The 14,805-nt window shown below is 57.5% G+C and overlaps 7 protein-coding genes across 7 annotated transcripts; 2 read left to right on the forward strand and 5 right to left on the reverse strand.

Annotated features, from left to right (window-relative positions):
- Nucleotides 1–1,535: 1,535 nt before the first annotated feature.
- On the forward strand, nt 1,536–3,315 carry PG998_015105 (cytochrome P450; the record flags this gene model as incomplete). The annotated part of the gene is made up of 2 exons (XM_066881921.1): nt 1,536–1,926; nt 1,994–3,315. The coding sequence occupies 2 exons, from the start codon at nt 1,536–1,538 to the stop codon at nt 3,313–3,315; spliced, it is 1,713 nt and encodes a 570-aa protein (XP_066723119.1).
- Nucleotides 3,316–3,493: 178 nt separating this feature from the next.
- On the reverse strand, nt 3,494–4,354 carry PG998_015106 (uncharacterized protein; the record flags this gene model as incomplete). The annotated part of the gene is made up of 3 exons (XM_066881922.1): nt 3,494–3,776; nt 3,835–4,214; nt 4,262–4,354. The coding sequence occupies 3 exons, from the start codon at nt 4,352–4,354 to the stop codon at nt 3,494–3,496; spliced, it is 756 nt and encodes a 251-aa protein (XP_066723120.1).
- Nucleotides 4,355–4,868: 514 nt separating this feature from the next.
- Nucleotides 4,869–5,414, reverse strand: PG998_015107 (uncharacterized protein; the record flags this gene model as incomplete). Its single annotated transcript, XM_066881923.1, has 3 exons — nt 4,869–5,077; nt 5,141–5,177; nt 5,364–5,414. 3 exons carry the CDS (start codon nt 5,412–5,414, stop codon nt 4,869–4,871), a joined length of 297 nt encoding a protein of 98 aa, XP_066723121.1.
- Nucleotides 5,415–6,673: 1,259 nt separating this feature from the next.
- Nucleotides 6,674–8,507, reverse strand: PG998_015108 (uncharacterized protein; the record flags this gene model as incomplete). The annotated part of the gene is made up of 3 exons (XM_066881924.1): nt 6,674–7,382; nt 7,438–8,303; nt 8,418–8,507. 3 exons carry the CDS (start codon nt 8,505–8,507, stop codon nt 6,674–6,676), a joined length of 1,665 nt encoding a protein of 554 aa, XP_066723122.1.
- Nucleotides 8,508–9,139: 632 nt separating this feature from the next.
- On the forward strand, nt 9,140–9,971 carry PG998_015109 (uncharacterized protein; the record flags this gene model as incomplete). Its single annotated transcript, XM_066881925.1, has 3 exons — nt 9,140–9,358; nt 9,445–9,761; nt 9,812–9,971. The coding sequence occupies 3 exons, from the start codon at nt 9,140–9,142 to the stop codon at nt 9,969–9,971; spliced, it is 696 nt and encodes a 231-aa protein (XP_066723123.1).
- Nucleotides 9,972–10,028: 57 nt separating this feature from the next.
- On the reverse strand, nt 10,029–12,388 carry PG998_015110 (Regulatory protein GAL4; the record flags this gene model as incomplete). Its single annotated transcript, XM_066881926.1, has 7 exons — nt 10,029–10,347; nt 10,419–10,900; nt 10,969–11,654; nt 11,707–12,026; nt 12,099–12,193; nt 12,246–12,275; nt 12,347–12,388. The coding sequence occupies 7 exons, from the start codon at nt 12,386–12,388 to the stop codon at nt 10,029–10,031; spliced, it is 1,974 nt and encodes a 657-aa protein (XP_066723124.1).
- A 388-nt stretch (nt 12,389–12,776) lies between these two features.
- Nucleotides 12,777–13,931, reverse strand: PG998_015111 (uncharacterized protein; the record flags this gene model as incomplete). Its single annotated transcript, XM_066881927.1, has 1 exon — nt 12,777–13,931. One exon carries the CDS (start codon nt 13,929–13,931, stop codon nt 12,777–12,779), a length of 1,155 nt encoding a protein of 384 aa, XP_066723125.1.
- Nucleotides 13,932–14,805: the final 874 nt, after the last annotated feature.

Raw genomic sequence — 14,805 nt, forward strand, 5'->3', positions numbered from 1 at the left:
AGACTAGAGTCAAATGTCGGAACACAATGACGCTCGGAGTCCTATACACGTCAGGACTCTGGATGATGGAACGATCTCGATGCGGCCTTACATAACCAGGTAGCATTGCCGTCTCTAGCGTGGCTGCTATTTGACGTTCGTGACCCCTGCCGTTGACAAATTGTGAAGGCCGGCCAGCGACGGAACCTTCCAGGACTGCCACTCTGTAATTGGTTAACTTATCCTGGCGTAGCCTCATGTCAAGCGTGCCTGCCGTCTGTGACTAGGTGGTACTGCCCATGCTGTATTAGTGTACAACACCTGCCACACTCGCTGCGCACGAATCGTGCAGGCTCCCTGCGACGTGCCTCCTTGTGTCGTATGACACCATGAAATAAAGACTTGGAAACTTATGGACCCCAGGGGCATGGCCCACCATGCAGCCAGGTATCCTCGGGATAGAGAGATCAGCCGACGGTCTATAGCCGAAGTCAAGGAAGACTCTCGTGAGATGAGTACTTAGAAAAGCCGTTCCTTGCCAGTCTCTGAGCCACCAATTCGGCCAACCTGCATAGCTCGAGTTGGCAAATGCGACGCCGCAAGGGCCGTTGGTCATCATGTCCCCCCCAACTACGCAGCTATCACTTTGACTGCCGTTTCCGCGACGGTCTTCTATGTTTCCAAATCAGCATTGCGCCGAACAACTCTTAGCTTTCCAATCCCAGCAGACTTTGACAGGTGGTGTGACGTGACACCGCTTCTCGCGCCATTCTCCAGGTCGCCGTTGACACACCGGACCTTTGTGCCGCCAAAACAGAACTGATCGGCCCAAGCCAACCTAATAGCGTTGTCCTAGTCGCCGTCATAGCCAATGAAGCTTCTTCACCCGCGCAGACATGATGCCTTCCTGGTTGATGCAAAAGCCGGGTTTGATTGGTCCAGGGGTCGGACCGGGTGTGCCCGCGGTCATGCAACAGCAAGTCGATGTTGATATGGGAAGGGTCAAGACCGACAAGCCAAAGACTGTATGAAGCCTGAGAGGTTTATTTTGCCAGTCAGAAAGCAACCATGCGTTCAGGGTTACTTACGGCGCAGTGTCGTTGCCAGTATCACGGATCTCAGTCTGGCCTCTCACAATGCAGACGACGCTCTGAGTCTCCTAAAAGCTATGCTTGACAGTCGCGTTGTCAGCATAAACCAAACCCTCCAGCACATATCCCGGTCTCAAACTTTCTCTGAAATACATTTGACTCGGGATACAACGACGCATCAGCAGGACCATCTATCAAAGACAGCCCCGGATTCCTCACCGAATTCCGATCCCAATTGCGGCACAGCACAACCGCGGGGAAGCTCGATGGGCTATAATAGAACATTTTAACGCGCGGAGGTGGCAATTGTTACGTCAGTTCAATATCATAGACTGCTGATTGGCGGTGATGCCGCTTAGCTGCAAGTAGCTTTTTAATCCCCGACCTCTAGTCTGGTTCCCCTTCCATCCTCCGGCTCTCCATACCAGAAGCCCCCTCTTAACAGTCGGTAGATGCGAACATATCATGATTGGCTATATCCTATTAGCATCGGGCATCGCCTATGTTGCTTGGTCATTGGCGTGTTTGGAGATCAATGCCCGCAAGGCTCTTGCACTGGGAATTCCCATCGTGCGACTCCCAATCGACGTCAACAATATCTTCTGGATTCTCCTTCAGCCACACATCTGGAAAGTTCTCGACTGCCTCCCTTTCCCGTGGGCTTCCTACCCGCGGGTCGTCCGGTATCTGCGCCGAGGGTGGTATATCCCAGACAAGGCCGAGTCACACGTACAGCTGGGCCCGGTCTGGGCATTGGTGACTCCCGTCGCCTTTGACGTGCATGTCGCAGAGCCCGATGCCATTCTCGAGATCCTGACGCGGCGTGGTGACTTCCAACGGCCGATCGCAGAACTGAGTAAGTCCTACCGGAACAAGCTTCCTTTATGATATCGGGCTGACGACTGGCTGGGTGGCTTCTGTAGAGCTCCTGGAACTCTACGGGCCATGCATCTCAACCGCGCCCTGGGAGGATTGGCCACGTCACAGGAAGCCTATAGCAACACCCTTCAATGAAACCCTCATGAAGCCGATTTGGGACGAATCCCTCCGCCAGGCCCGGGGCATGCTGGCCTCCTGGGTCGCGAAGGCGGATGCCGGGATCCCCAGCTACCAGCAAGACACACGGACGCTCTCACTAAACGTGCTCAGTGCCATCGGCTTCGGGGCTTTCCACGACTTTCGTCGCTCGGACGAGCCCGTAACTGACGAGATCGGAGGGTACCATGATTCTCTCAAGACTGTGCTCGACAACATCATACTCCTCATGTTGGTGCCCTTCCATATCCTGGCAAAGCTTCCTGGGAGGTACGCCAGGATCGGCAGGGCGGGCATCGATTACAAGAAGCACATGGTCAAGCTACTGGAGGACGAGACAGCAGCCCTTGGTCAGGGGAAACCCAGCTCCGGGGCAATCATGCCGTCTTTCGTACGCGCGGCTGAGCTGTATCACCGTGAGCAAACGGCCAACCCGGAGAGCCACGCAAAACCCGGCAAATCTGGGCTGTCTGTGGAGGAAATCCTTGGAGACCTCTTTGTGATTAACTTTGCTGGCCACGACACGACGGCGAATATGTCGGCGTTTGCCGTGGTGTGTCTGGCGGCACATCCAGAAGTCCAGGCCTGGGTGGCAGAAGAAGTCGCCCTGGCTACCAAGGAATATACGAATATGGAGGACTGGGACTATAAAATAGTCTATCCGCAACTGAAGCGCTGCCGCGCCGTCGTGTACGAAACCTTGAGGCTCTACCCGCCCGTGCCTGCCTTGCCGTCCATCACCAGCAACCGCACGCATACCCTTCGCGTGGATAACCAAACCCTCACTTTCCCTGCTGGAACGAAGTTCACCTCGAATGTACGAGCGATGCAGACACATCCGGATTATTGGCCCGACGCGGGTGAATGGCGGCCGTCTCGATGGATTGCCAACCCAGCACCCACAGACTCCCCACTAACTCAGGAGACGATGACCAGAGAGCGGTTCCAGGTACCCGACAAGACGATTTTCTTCCCATGGGGCGAGGGACCGCAGGTTTGCCCTGGGAAGAAATTCGCTGAAGTCGAAGAGGTAGCCGTACTGGCATGTCTGTTCAAGGTGCACCGGCTGAAAATCAAGAAGCGTCACAGCACTGAGAGCGACAGCGCTGTGCACAAACGATTTGAGAAATGTATCAACGACATCGATTTGGAGATGCTGGTCAGGCTGAGAGACGGAGATCAAGTGACCCTGGTTTGCAATGAGGCTTAATAACTTCTGCTACATGATGCCGCTAGTCTCGGTGCATATCAAGTGAAGTGTTCAAGCCATTGGCTGTAGCTAGACGCCAGGGGCTCTGGTCAGGGGGATTCTGTCTGCTCGGGGTATGAATTTGTATAGGAATGTCGTCTTACAGGCAAACCCTCCGTGCTATCTCGGACAAGAACAACTAGACATCTACATGCGCAATTGTTTCTGGTTTTCCCGGGTCGTTTCTCTCTTCCTTTTCTCCTGGATGTTGTTCCTTCGGAGGCAACCAGATCGTCCGTTTAAGATTCCTCTTTACCAAGCAATCTCTCAACAACATCGGTATAGCAGTAGCACAGCCTAGCATCACACTAATGAGAGCGCCAAGCGTGGAAAGAAGTCCCAAGTATGCTTGATCATACGTAAAGTCAGAGGTATCCACCTTATCCAAGGCGGCGATTCGAAAGCCAGTGACAATGATGACCCTGTGAAGATATTAGATATATTATTAATTCCAAAAGGATTGAAGCAAGTAATGCGTACAAAGATCCAACAGATAAGACCATGGAGGGGATGAGTTTCCTGTGTATAACCATTTGGAGCTGAAATATCCAGTAGAGGGGGAGTCCTGCGAGAAACAAATCAAGCACGAGTCCCAGGACTTCAAACAATATATAGGCTTCGATTTGGTTGCCACAATGACCAGCGGAATGGTCCCAGCTTGCTCGAATTGGCTGGCAAATGCGTAGCGAGACAACGAGTGTCGACACTCCGTGGAGTAGTGTGAGCCCAATCAATGTATTCATGGCACATCGACGGCGTTCAGAGCCGAGAGGGCAGAACACTCTACGGACCATGATCAAGGCTGCAGTTCGAATCAAGGTGGCCACTAACGACCATAGAATCTCGCTAAGCAGAAGAGACTATAATTCGTCAGTGTTTGGATCACTCTCCTTTGGTTCGATACTACCTTTGCAACAACATCAATTCCAGAAGTGGCGACATCCTGCACATGTTGTCCTTCATTCTCGTTGGTGACAGCCCATAATATCTGGCTCACCAACGCTAGGGAAATGAGAAATGATATTAAAATCAATGCGTCGTCCAGTAAAAACCTTCTCTCAGAAACTTTTGAATAGATCTGAAGTACCATAGAAATAGTAGCAAGGACAGTGAAGATAGATGTGCATACTACTGTAGCGAATGCCACATCGGACCGCCTCAAGTCTACTGGGGGTGCCATCAAATGCGAAGACTCAAAATATTTTGCGGGTAAGTTGACGCGCACAGGGAGTTGTGGTATGAGTAGCAGCCAGGCCTACTTAACTCCCTGAAATCCCATATTTCGGTCAAGGTGGCCGCTGGTGGCTGTGCTGAGACACGAAGGGGGCTGATGAGAATAAACTGTGGCGAGGTGCTTGCAGACGGCCAACTCATGCAGATTCGGTAAGCAGCACGTAGGAAAAACTCAGGCCGGACTCAACGGCCAAGGCAGTTCATCACGAAAGTCACCCGAGGCAGAAAAGACACGCGCATTTCATGAAGAGGCCGTTCGAGGGAACGAGACATAAATCCCATCACTGGGCCTTGAAGGCAACCGTCCCTATTTCCTGGCCGTTGCGCAGGAGCTTGAATGTCCTAAGACCGCTCTCGCCCGCAATTCCCATACGCAAGGTAGCATCGAATTGATACAAAAGGCTTCTGTTGTCTGGCGCGGTCGTCCTCGGGACTTCTCCCCAATTCACCCCTTTCAGATTGATCTTCAGGTCTCCCACGCGCTCAGCCCCTGATGATGGGTCAGCAACCGGTTTCCCACGGACATGAGGCAGACATGATGAAAAGGACTTACCGGAGCCGGCAGTTGCGGTTTTGCCAGAAGCGTACAACTGTAAGGTAACAGAATCCCAACCCCCTAACAGAGTTATCAAGGGTCCACAGAACGGAGTGATCGACATATTCCCCTTTCTTGACTGCAGATTCCTGAAAGCTCACCCTGTCAGCAATCGGTCTGCAGCTAGAGAGGATAGAAGAGTTTGGTGGAGATGCTGGACCAGGGGGTTTAGATAACTTACCTTCTTGACGATCACCCTCCTATGTTTAGTCGCGGAGACTCCTTGTGCCATGTTGTTGCCCCGAGGTACTCCGTAGAATCGCAAGCAATTGAGTTAGACTCAGTCGTAATAGCGGCGAGTGGGATATGAGAGCCTGTTAAGTGTTCGAGGGGAAATAGTGTGCCCAGATCCGAAAAACCCGGAAACTGGTCACGAGCACTACCCCTGAGAACCGTATTGGTGGACATTTCAGCTGGCTTGGCTTACTCACGACGGGATGCCAGATACGGGCTCGCTTGTCCGAGCAGTCGGGTCTCACAACAGAACCCCTCGCTGCCTTTAGGCAGGTGTAAGCAGCCTTCAAGCCTCACGATGGCGGTTTCTGGGGAGGCTGAAGGAGCTGCATTCAGCTACCACCAGGGCTGCCAGGGACCGTCTATCTTTCACATTGCAATATCATATGACAGGAGTTTTCATGCGCGCGCGAATGCTAATGCCACAATCTGGCTTTAACCACCTCAGCCGCTTAGGGCGACAGGGGCGGCCTGCTGAAGGTGGGGGAGGAACGGGTTAGATTGGCTGCCCTCTATGCCGCTTAGGATATGATGGAAAACTTGGGTTTTCCTATTACTCTTGGCCACCATAGCTGTGTGGCATTTGAGACTTAAAGGGCGGCGAGGCTCTGGAAGCATCTAAAAGCAGCAATGCTTGGCTGCCTAGACTATCGGTGCCATGCGTCTTGTCAATTCGGTATAGCTGCCTTCCGTGTCTTGGCCTCTTGCCGATGGCGTGGCCGTGGCCCGTTGTCTCGGACAATCGAGGGGTTTCTCGAGTCCAAAGGCCGCCATGACAATTGCAAAAGTCCCATAAACATTGCATGGAGATGGGGGGTAAGATAATGAACCCCAGTCGTCCTCCTTTCCTCTTTTCCTTCTCTCCGTGGATCTGCTAACTAATTGGCGACGGCCGATTGGCCCGAAGATGCCTGCAGAATCTAGCGTGATCTGACAACACCACATTTCTCAGGGGCCAATGGGAACATCGAGCACTCGGAAGGCCTAGATTCGCTGGGTTCCATCCGGGCCCCGGCTAGTGCGTTGGTAGGCAATGCGCCAAAAGGTTCGAGACTCAGCGAATAAGCTACAGCGGCAGTCCTATGCCAGGGACGTCTGAGCATGCGAGGTTACTGAGCGCGATGGAGGCAAAGCCCGGGCCACGATCCGAGTCGTAATTGTGTGGATGCGTAGCTATCATGTCTCTTTCTACGTACTGGATCCAGACCACTCCTCGCTGAATTCCGTCGAATCGCCGACTCTCTTGCCTTGGGCCGCTCAAGCCCTCCTCTCGACCTCGACGGCGCCCACGCGTGCCGCCTCGATCTTTTCGTCGGGCAGCCTTTCCACAAGTCCCACCTGGGCCGCGATGTCAAAGAGCCGCGCCTTCTCCTCGTGGGCGGCCGTGTCGCCAAACACCACGTCCATGTCCTCGAGGCTCTTGCCGCGGGTTTCCGGGATGAAGAAGTAGGTGAAGGCAAACGCAATGAGCGCGAAGGCGGCGAAGAAGATGTAGGTGCCCCAGCCGATGCGGTCGAGCATGTCGGGCGTGACGAGGCCGATGACGAAGTTGCACATCCACGTCGTGCTCGTCGTGACGGCCATGGCCCGGGAGCGGCTGCCCAGGTTGAACATCTCGGCCGGCAGGACCCAGCCGATGGGCGCGAACGAGTACGAGAAGTGCACGTCGTAGATGTAGACGAAGGCGACGCCGACCCAGCCCGCAGCCGGGTGCGCCGGCAGCGCGGCGCCGTACCCGCCCAGGATGCCGCCGACGACGACGAGCGAGACGCAGGTCCCCGCGGCGCCGCACAGCAGCAGCGGCCGCCGCCCGACCTTGTCGATTAGGAACAGCGCCGGCAGCGTCGAGAGCGTGTTGACGATGCCGTAGACGCCCGTCGCGAGCAGGCCCGTCGTGCCGCCGCTCAGGCCGAGCTGCGAGAAGATCTGCGGCGCGTAGTAGATGATGGCGTTGCACCCGATGAACCTACAAGACTTGCGTTAGCGGTGGACACTGAGTGGCCAAGAAGGAAACCACGCACTGTTGGAAGAACATGATGCAGCACCCGATGGCCAGCCTCTTGAACGAGGGCCACGTCGACACGAGATCCGCACACTGGGCCGCGTACAGCGAGACCCCGCTCTTGCCAGGGTGCCGATCGCGGGCAATGGACTCGTCAAACAGGACCTCGGACTTGATGGCGAGGTACTCGTGGCGCAGCCACTCGGTGTCCGGGTGGCAGCGGCGCAGTTGGGCCAGGGCCGCGAGGGCCTTGTCCTCCTTGCGCCGCATCAGGAAGTAGCGCGGCGACTCCGGGAAGAAGAGCATGCCGACACCCAGCACCAGGGCGGGGATGATCTGCACGGCGAAGGGGATGCGCCACGCGGCCTGCGACTGGCCGGTGCAGCCGCCGGGGCCGACGTCCCGGACGGGGTCGAAGGCGGGCCTCGCGGGCGTGCCGCCCGAGTAGGGGATGTCGGGCGCGCAGCGGTGGCCGCCGATGTACTGGGTGCCGTACTCGAGCCAGTAGCTGACGAGGATGCCGAGCGTGATGCTCAGCTGCTGCAGCACCACGAGGGTGCCGCGGACCGCCGGCGTCGACACCTCGGACACGTACTGCGGCACGACCATGGTGAGCATGCCGACGGCGAGCCCGGCGACGGCGCGGCCGGCGAAGAGGGTCTCGATGGTGGCGCCGCCCGCCTGCAGCGCCGCGCCCAGGACGAAGACGGCGACGGCCAGCAGCATGCTGCCCTTGCGGCCCAGGGCGTCCGAGACGGGCCCGTTGACGAGCGAGCCGAGCCAGGCCAGCAGCAGCAGCGTCGAGACGAACCAGCCCTTGTAGCCGGCGTCGAGGTAGACGCGCGGGGGAACTGCGCGGCGAAGTTCTCCATGGTCAGGACGCCGCTGACGACGCCCTGGTCGTAGCCGAAGAGAAAGCCTCCCAGGGATGCGAACTGGACGTCTGTTTAGACGACATGGAGTCGTATTCAGGAGAGAGAGCTACTGGGGGCCACTTACTGCTGAGAGGCCTAGGATGTACGGGTTGGCCCGCAGTTGGCGCCAGACGTTCTTGTCCTTGTCGGACGGTACATTCACGTCGGTCGCCATGATTTATTTGCGCTGTGGCCAGAAAGCTGGTGGTTTGGGGGTTGGAAATCTAGAGTATTGTACCCGGCACTTGGAAGGAGGTGCGGGGAAGTCGTCTATATGTGCAGTCCGGCTGGTAGCATCGGATGCAGGCCATCATGCGACAGAAAGATTATCACGCACGGTTTATTTGAATTCTGGCCCCTGGACGGTTACGTGGCTCCTCTTTTCTTCCTGCTACCACATAATGGATAATCGCTTTAACGGTCACCCCACGGGGAAGTGTGCCGACCCGTGCAAAACATCAAGTGTGCGCCGGGGAAAGTGGACGCCCCCTCAGACGATTGCGGAGTCTTGCGGAGTCGCGATGCGGAGCTGGTGGCGGCCGCACGACTGTCGTCCGAGCCAATGGCGATTCGGGGCACGCCAAGCCCAAAATTCCACAACCCCCAGCTTCGCCAGGGCCGGAAACAGGACCATCGGCTGCCCAGAAGCGTCGGACGTCATCGGCGGGCTCCTGTTGTCCGTGCAGGACCGATCTACTACCTCCCGAGGCTTAGGGCTGAGGAAAAGGCGGCTAGGTATAATGATGGCCAGCACTGTCTACGCCGGCTCGGCTCGACTCTTCCAGGGACATCCAAAGAGCACGAACAATGGCCGCCTCAATGGTAATGGACTTGGAGAAGAATGTCGCCGCCCTGCAATGCCGGGTGGAGCAGCTTCTAGAACAGCAGAAGACAAATGCGAGCGGGAGGGTCCTCGTGGCTCTGGCGGGCGTGCCCGGTTCCGGCAAGACGACCGTGTCGTCGGCATTGCTGGCGTCTCTATCTACTAGTGGCAGGCGTCAAGGGGACGTTGTAGTCGTGCCTATGGTATGTGTACAAATTGACTAGTCGACCGAAAATGAGCCTCTTTCCTGCCTTCCCCTGCCTGCCCCGGAAGCTAAAACGTGAGGCAGGACGGGTTCCACTACACCAAAGCGGCCCTAGCCGGATTCAGCGACCCGGAAATGGCCTTCCGGAGACGCGGCGCTCCCTTTACATTCGACGCCGAGGGCTTGTTGGACCTGATGACGGCTCTCAAGGCCGGGCCACTCACGGGGCCAGACGCGGACGAGCACATATTCACCGCGCCGAGTTTCGACCACGCAGTCCAAGACCCCGTCGCAGACGACATCCGCATCTCTTCGCGGAGCAAGATGGTCATCATCGAGGGCAACTACACGCTGCTCAACGAGCACCCGTGGAACAAGATGGCGGAGCTGGTCGACGAAAAGTGAGTCTGCCATTGATCCGCTGAAGTAATCCGTTGACCAACTGGCATAGATGGTTCGTCGACGTGCCGCCAGAAGTGGCCAAGGAACGCCTGGTCTTGCGACATCTCGCCGCGGGCATCGAGACCTCGCGGGGAGGCAGCCGCTCACCGGGCCGAGGAAAACGATCTGCCGAACGGCGATCTGATAAGATCCAAGCTCCTGGAGCCTGATGTTCGGGTGGTGAACTAGACATAGTCCGACTACTGCCCGCGATGTTGATGAAGAGTTCATAGGTTCGGGTCCGGGTCCGGCCAGTTGAACGAGTTGATCAAATCCGCCGACTCGGTGGTCCAGAGCGAAAAGTCCATCGTGGTGGGGTCAAACTGGTTCATGGACTCGAACGGCATCATCATGTTGTCGGGCTCGAGGGGCAGCAGATGATCCAGGATGTCGGCGCAGCGGTTGGCCAGCGGGTTGTCGGCGAGGAGTCGGCGCAGGACGTCGCGGACAAGGTCGATATCGCTCTGCCACTTGGGGAGTTCGGGCGATTCCTTGTCGCCCAGGATAGCCAACGCGATGACAAGCGAGGCGTGGAATATGAAGTAGCTGAGGCGGTGTCAGTAACCATAGCGCCGCCGTGTATGATAATAGTTTCCAGGATATGATGATAAACTTACACCGAGTACCAACTGACAAGCCTGGTGTGCATGCACTCGTTCAGATATTGGTGTATGGACACGACGGTGGAGTGAGCCGCATCGACGCCGATGTCGCGGCAGAGGTTGTCTCGCTTGTTGGGCGCGTAGGTGGAGGCGGGCCCCTGGTGACGTTCAATGGCGCGCTTCAGCACGATCTGGCGGAACAGGATGATCTTCAAGTTCCAGAACCGCCACCACAGCCGCGGCTTGGCAAACAAGTACCACTCCTCGCGGCAGGGCACGTCGCGGTCGAGTTGGAAGTACGGCGGCAGGGTCTTGGACCAGGCATCCAGGGTGCTGTTGTGCATCAGAGCCTCCTCGACGGAGACGCCCGTGGACAGGAGTAGTCGGTTCGAGACGTGATTGGAGTGCAGGTGAAAATCGCTCTGGGCCTTGATGCCCGAGTAGATGGTGGGCATCTCGGATTCGTGGGGCAACTCGGTTGTCCTCGGAGTCAGTAGCTTTTACGCGTTAGCCAGTGGCCACGAAGGGGACGGTATGGATTAGAGGGATCACCACTCGCACTCACATCATCATTGATATTGAGCACAGGCTTGGTGTCCATGGACTCGAGACCAGGGAGCAGGACTGGCCGGCCAAATGTCGTCGAGGCACCCGAGTCCATGAGATACAGACCCCACCAGACACGTCGGCGCATCTCTCGTTGCAGCAACGTGATTTTCCAATTGGGTAACTCCCGGTGCAGGCCCAGACTGAGGGCCATGCGATTGGCCAAGCCGAGGAAGTTGGATCCGGTGTTGGGCTTATTGCGTTTTTGGCTCAGGTTGCTCAAGAGCACCAGGGATTGGACCAGGGTCAGGTTGGCGCCCTCAAACAAGGACCCGTCTTCGCCGAACGCGAGGGCCTGGTGATACAGATCGTCGTGGAGGCCGTCCTGGTCGTGGTCGAGACACCAGGCGCCGAGGGCCAAGACGGTGCATTGAAGCATCTGCCAGGAGCGTTGGGGCGGGCGGGGGATGATCTCGTGATACTGGGCCCTGAACGTGGCCTCATGGATGAAGGGGTAGGAGAGGTGGTAGACGGAAAAGTAGGACTCCATGAGCCTCGTCATGACCTGGCTCGACGCCAGCGACTGCGAAAGCCGCGACGAGGCGAGCCCATGGTCCGAGAGTCCTGGCGACTCGGGCAACATCAGAGCCGGGTTGCCCATCCAGAAGAGCAGGGACCGCAGGAAGAAGACGCCAGCCGTCGAGCCTGCAGATGTGCATCAGAACGAAGGAACAAACAGAGGGTTCGTCCGACTTACCTAGATAACCAGCCCCTTTGGGCTCGACGGAGAGTGCCGCCATGCCGTCGGCGATCTCATTGGCGTCTTCTTGCCAATCAAAGCCGTCTGCCTCGTCAGGCACCGCTTCGGAGATCTTCGCCGCATTTTCGTCCGCTCCCGAAGCAGTAGTCGTCGGGGCAAAGGGGGTATGAGCAGTGGAAGGCGACTGGGCTGACGTCGAGGGGCTGGCCGAACCGGTGCCGAACGACGCCAGAGCTTCTTCCAGGTTGAGGTCTGGCAGACGTTGGGAAACCAGCGCCTCGAGCTTATTCAAGCGACGCTCTACACTGGTGAGGTATCTTGAAGCATGGTGGTATCGTGTCAGAAATGTGCAGACTTGACAGTGTTCTGCGAACAGCCGCTCAACTTACACTCGCGTCAGTGGAGAGCGGAGTATGCGGCCGCTGTAATGGCAGGCCCTCCGAGTTTGGAGGCATGCGCCGCACGTCGGCCGCTCTCGTGAGCACTAGACATGTCAGCCATGAGTTTTCAGTTGTAGCTTTCGGTGACGGGCATACCTTGAGCTTCTTGGCACGGCATGTATCGCACTGTTGGGGTTTCCCGTCAGCGATGAGGCCCAACGACAGCAAGATGCGACTCATCAGAATGAGGGACTGACCGCTAAGGGGTTTAAGGGTAGTGGGGTTGCTGCAGCGTCCATCGTGGCCCGGCACCATTCGCGGTCATGCACACTGCCTCGGCCTCGACGGGAGACGGGTCGGAAGCATCCAAATTGGCAAACACGGAATCCCAGGGGATCTAGACTGAGGCCGTACCCATACTGGCGCAGGAGGCTGAGGAGGCTATCGGTGTTGGTGCAATAATCCCAGATGAAAAGGCCTAGAAGGAGTGGACACCACGAGTGAGTTTTGGAGGGGTTTTCAGAGGATATGCGGACATGCACCAAACCTGCCATTTGCCCACTCACGTGACTCACGGTCGCAACATCATATGAGCTGCTGACTGCTCACTGCTGACTGCTCACTCAACGCATGGGTCCAATCAAACAATTTCTAAGTGCTACATTTTATATACATAAAGGCATCTGTTTACATCTTGGTTTGGCGAGCGTGAACCCGTTTGCCAAAGAAGTTCCCGGCCGCCCGGTTCTGGCCCTGGAAAGGATTGCCGCCCTGGAAGCCATTGTTCGCACCCTGGAATCGGTTACCGCCTTGGTTGCCGCCCTGGAAGCCACCCTGGTTTCCGCCTTGGTTGCCGCCCTGGAAGGGGTTGCCGCCGTTGCCACCCTGGAAGCCGCCGTTACCGCCTTGGAAAGGATTGCCGCCCTGGTTACCACCGTTACCTCCCTGATTACCGCCTTGGTTGCCACCCTGGTTCTGGTTCTGGTTTCCTCCTTGGTTCTGGTTTCCTCCTTGGTTTGGGTTTCCTCCTTGGTTCCCGCCGTTGCCAGCTCCATTGCCATTGCCTGCACCAGAACCGGCGCCCGCGGCAAAGAGGGCTGGGCCGGGAATCTTGTAAGTGGGCTTCTGCTCGTCGTTGTAGATATTGTACTTGAGGCCGGCGTCGCTGGCCTTGTAAAGCGCCGTGCCGGCCACGCCAGCAGGCGACTCGGTGCCCGAGCCCGAGACCTGGAGGTTGATGCACTGCGGGTACATCTGGGCCTTGCCGTCCTGCATGCCCTCGTGCAGGGCGATGAGCTCGTGGCGGAGCACGTAGTTGCCGGGCTTGATGCCGGCGGGGATGTTGACGGTCCACTTGAGGTTGTTGGCGATGAGGTCGTCGTCGGCCCAGCGGCCGAGCTGGCCGCCGCCGGCGCCGAGGGACGTCTGGCCGGCCTCGGCGATCTTGAAGAACTTGAGGGCCGTCTTGTCGACGGTGGCGCAGTCGCCGCCGCAGTCGGCCAGGTAGTCGACGACGGGGCCCTTGTGCGACTCGAGCCACTGGTTCCAGGTCAGCTCGACGGCGGCGCCGGCGGCCACGGGCACGCTGAGCTTGGCGTTGGTGGCGCCGAGGTGGCAGATGATGTCCGGGTCGTTGACGGCCGACGACAGCACGAAGCCGTTGTCCTTGGCCCCGTTGGACCACGTCACGCTGTCGGGCTGCGGGCCGAACGGCGCCGCGGTCGGGTCGAAGCCCTTGAAGTTCTTGCCGCCGGCGGCCACGTTGGAGATGTGGCCGTGGGCCGACACGGAGACGGCGCCGGCGAGGGCGGCGAGGACGGTGTTCCTGAGCGTGGGAGACATGGCGGGGATTTCCAGGTGGAAGTGGAGAGACGTGGGAGAAACGAAGTGGAGGTGGAAAAGTATATACTCGAGAATGTATTGGGATGACCGACTTGCGGGTGAAGAACGAAGGTGACGTCAAGTCAGGGAACGAAAGAGGGCAGTCGAAAGAAAGACCAGAAAGAACGTAGATGACCTGTGATGAGTCTGAGAAGCAAGAGAGTGAATACCGCCAGGCACAGGCACAGGTGGCTTTATAGCTAGGACTGAAAGGGGGCACAAAGACGCGAGGCGACTACCCCGTCCGTCCCGCGCAGAGCCTCGAGTCCAGTAGATGACCATTTTGAGATTGAATTAGGCCTCGATGGTAACCATTCAGGACCAATCCCACTCTTTTGGTCCCTTGCAGGGTCACATCACGGGGCCGCCAAGATCTGATCAAGCCTGGGTTCGGTATGCCGGACGCCGACTCAGCCGCAAAAGGGTGTTGGCTATGGATGTGATAATAGAGAAAACACAGGGCCGTACGGAAATTGCAAGGCCTTCGGTTGGGAGAGTCATTTGCGTGCCAGTTGGCGAAGCAGAGATCCTAGCCGCCAAGAAATCCCAAGGCAAGTCGAGCCGCGCCGTTGAGGGACCCATCCGAATGCCTCTCATCTATCTGAAGTTCTTGAGCCGCCGAGCGCAGCCACCGCGCTCAATGCGCTACCCGTACAGGGTTTTCCATTTTATCCATGCTTCAATCATCCTGTTGGGGTGCAATGATCTCCCTTCTGGCAGCCAGAATCACCGCTGGGATCCGTCAGAACGAGCCGCCTGCCAAGCCGTCCGCCAAGCTGATCCACCCGTTTGAAAGAACCCCTGACTGGAATAACAACGTTTCGGTGCGTTGCCG

This window comes from Apiospora kogelbergensis (genome assembly GCF_038363985.1).
Source record: "Apiospora kogelbergensis strain CBS 113332 chromosome Unknown utg000019l_segment0_segment0, whole genome shotgun sequence".
NCBI lineage: Eukaryota > Fungi > Ascomycota > Sordariomycetes > Amphisphaeriales > Apiosporaceae > Apiospora > Apiospora kogelbergensis.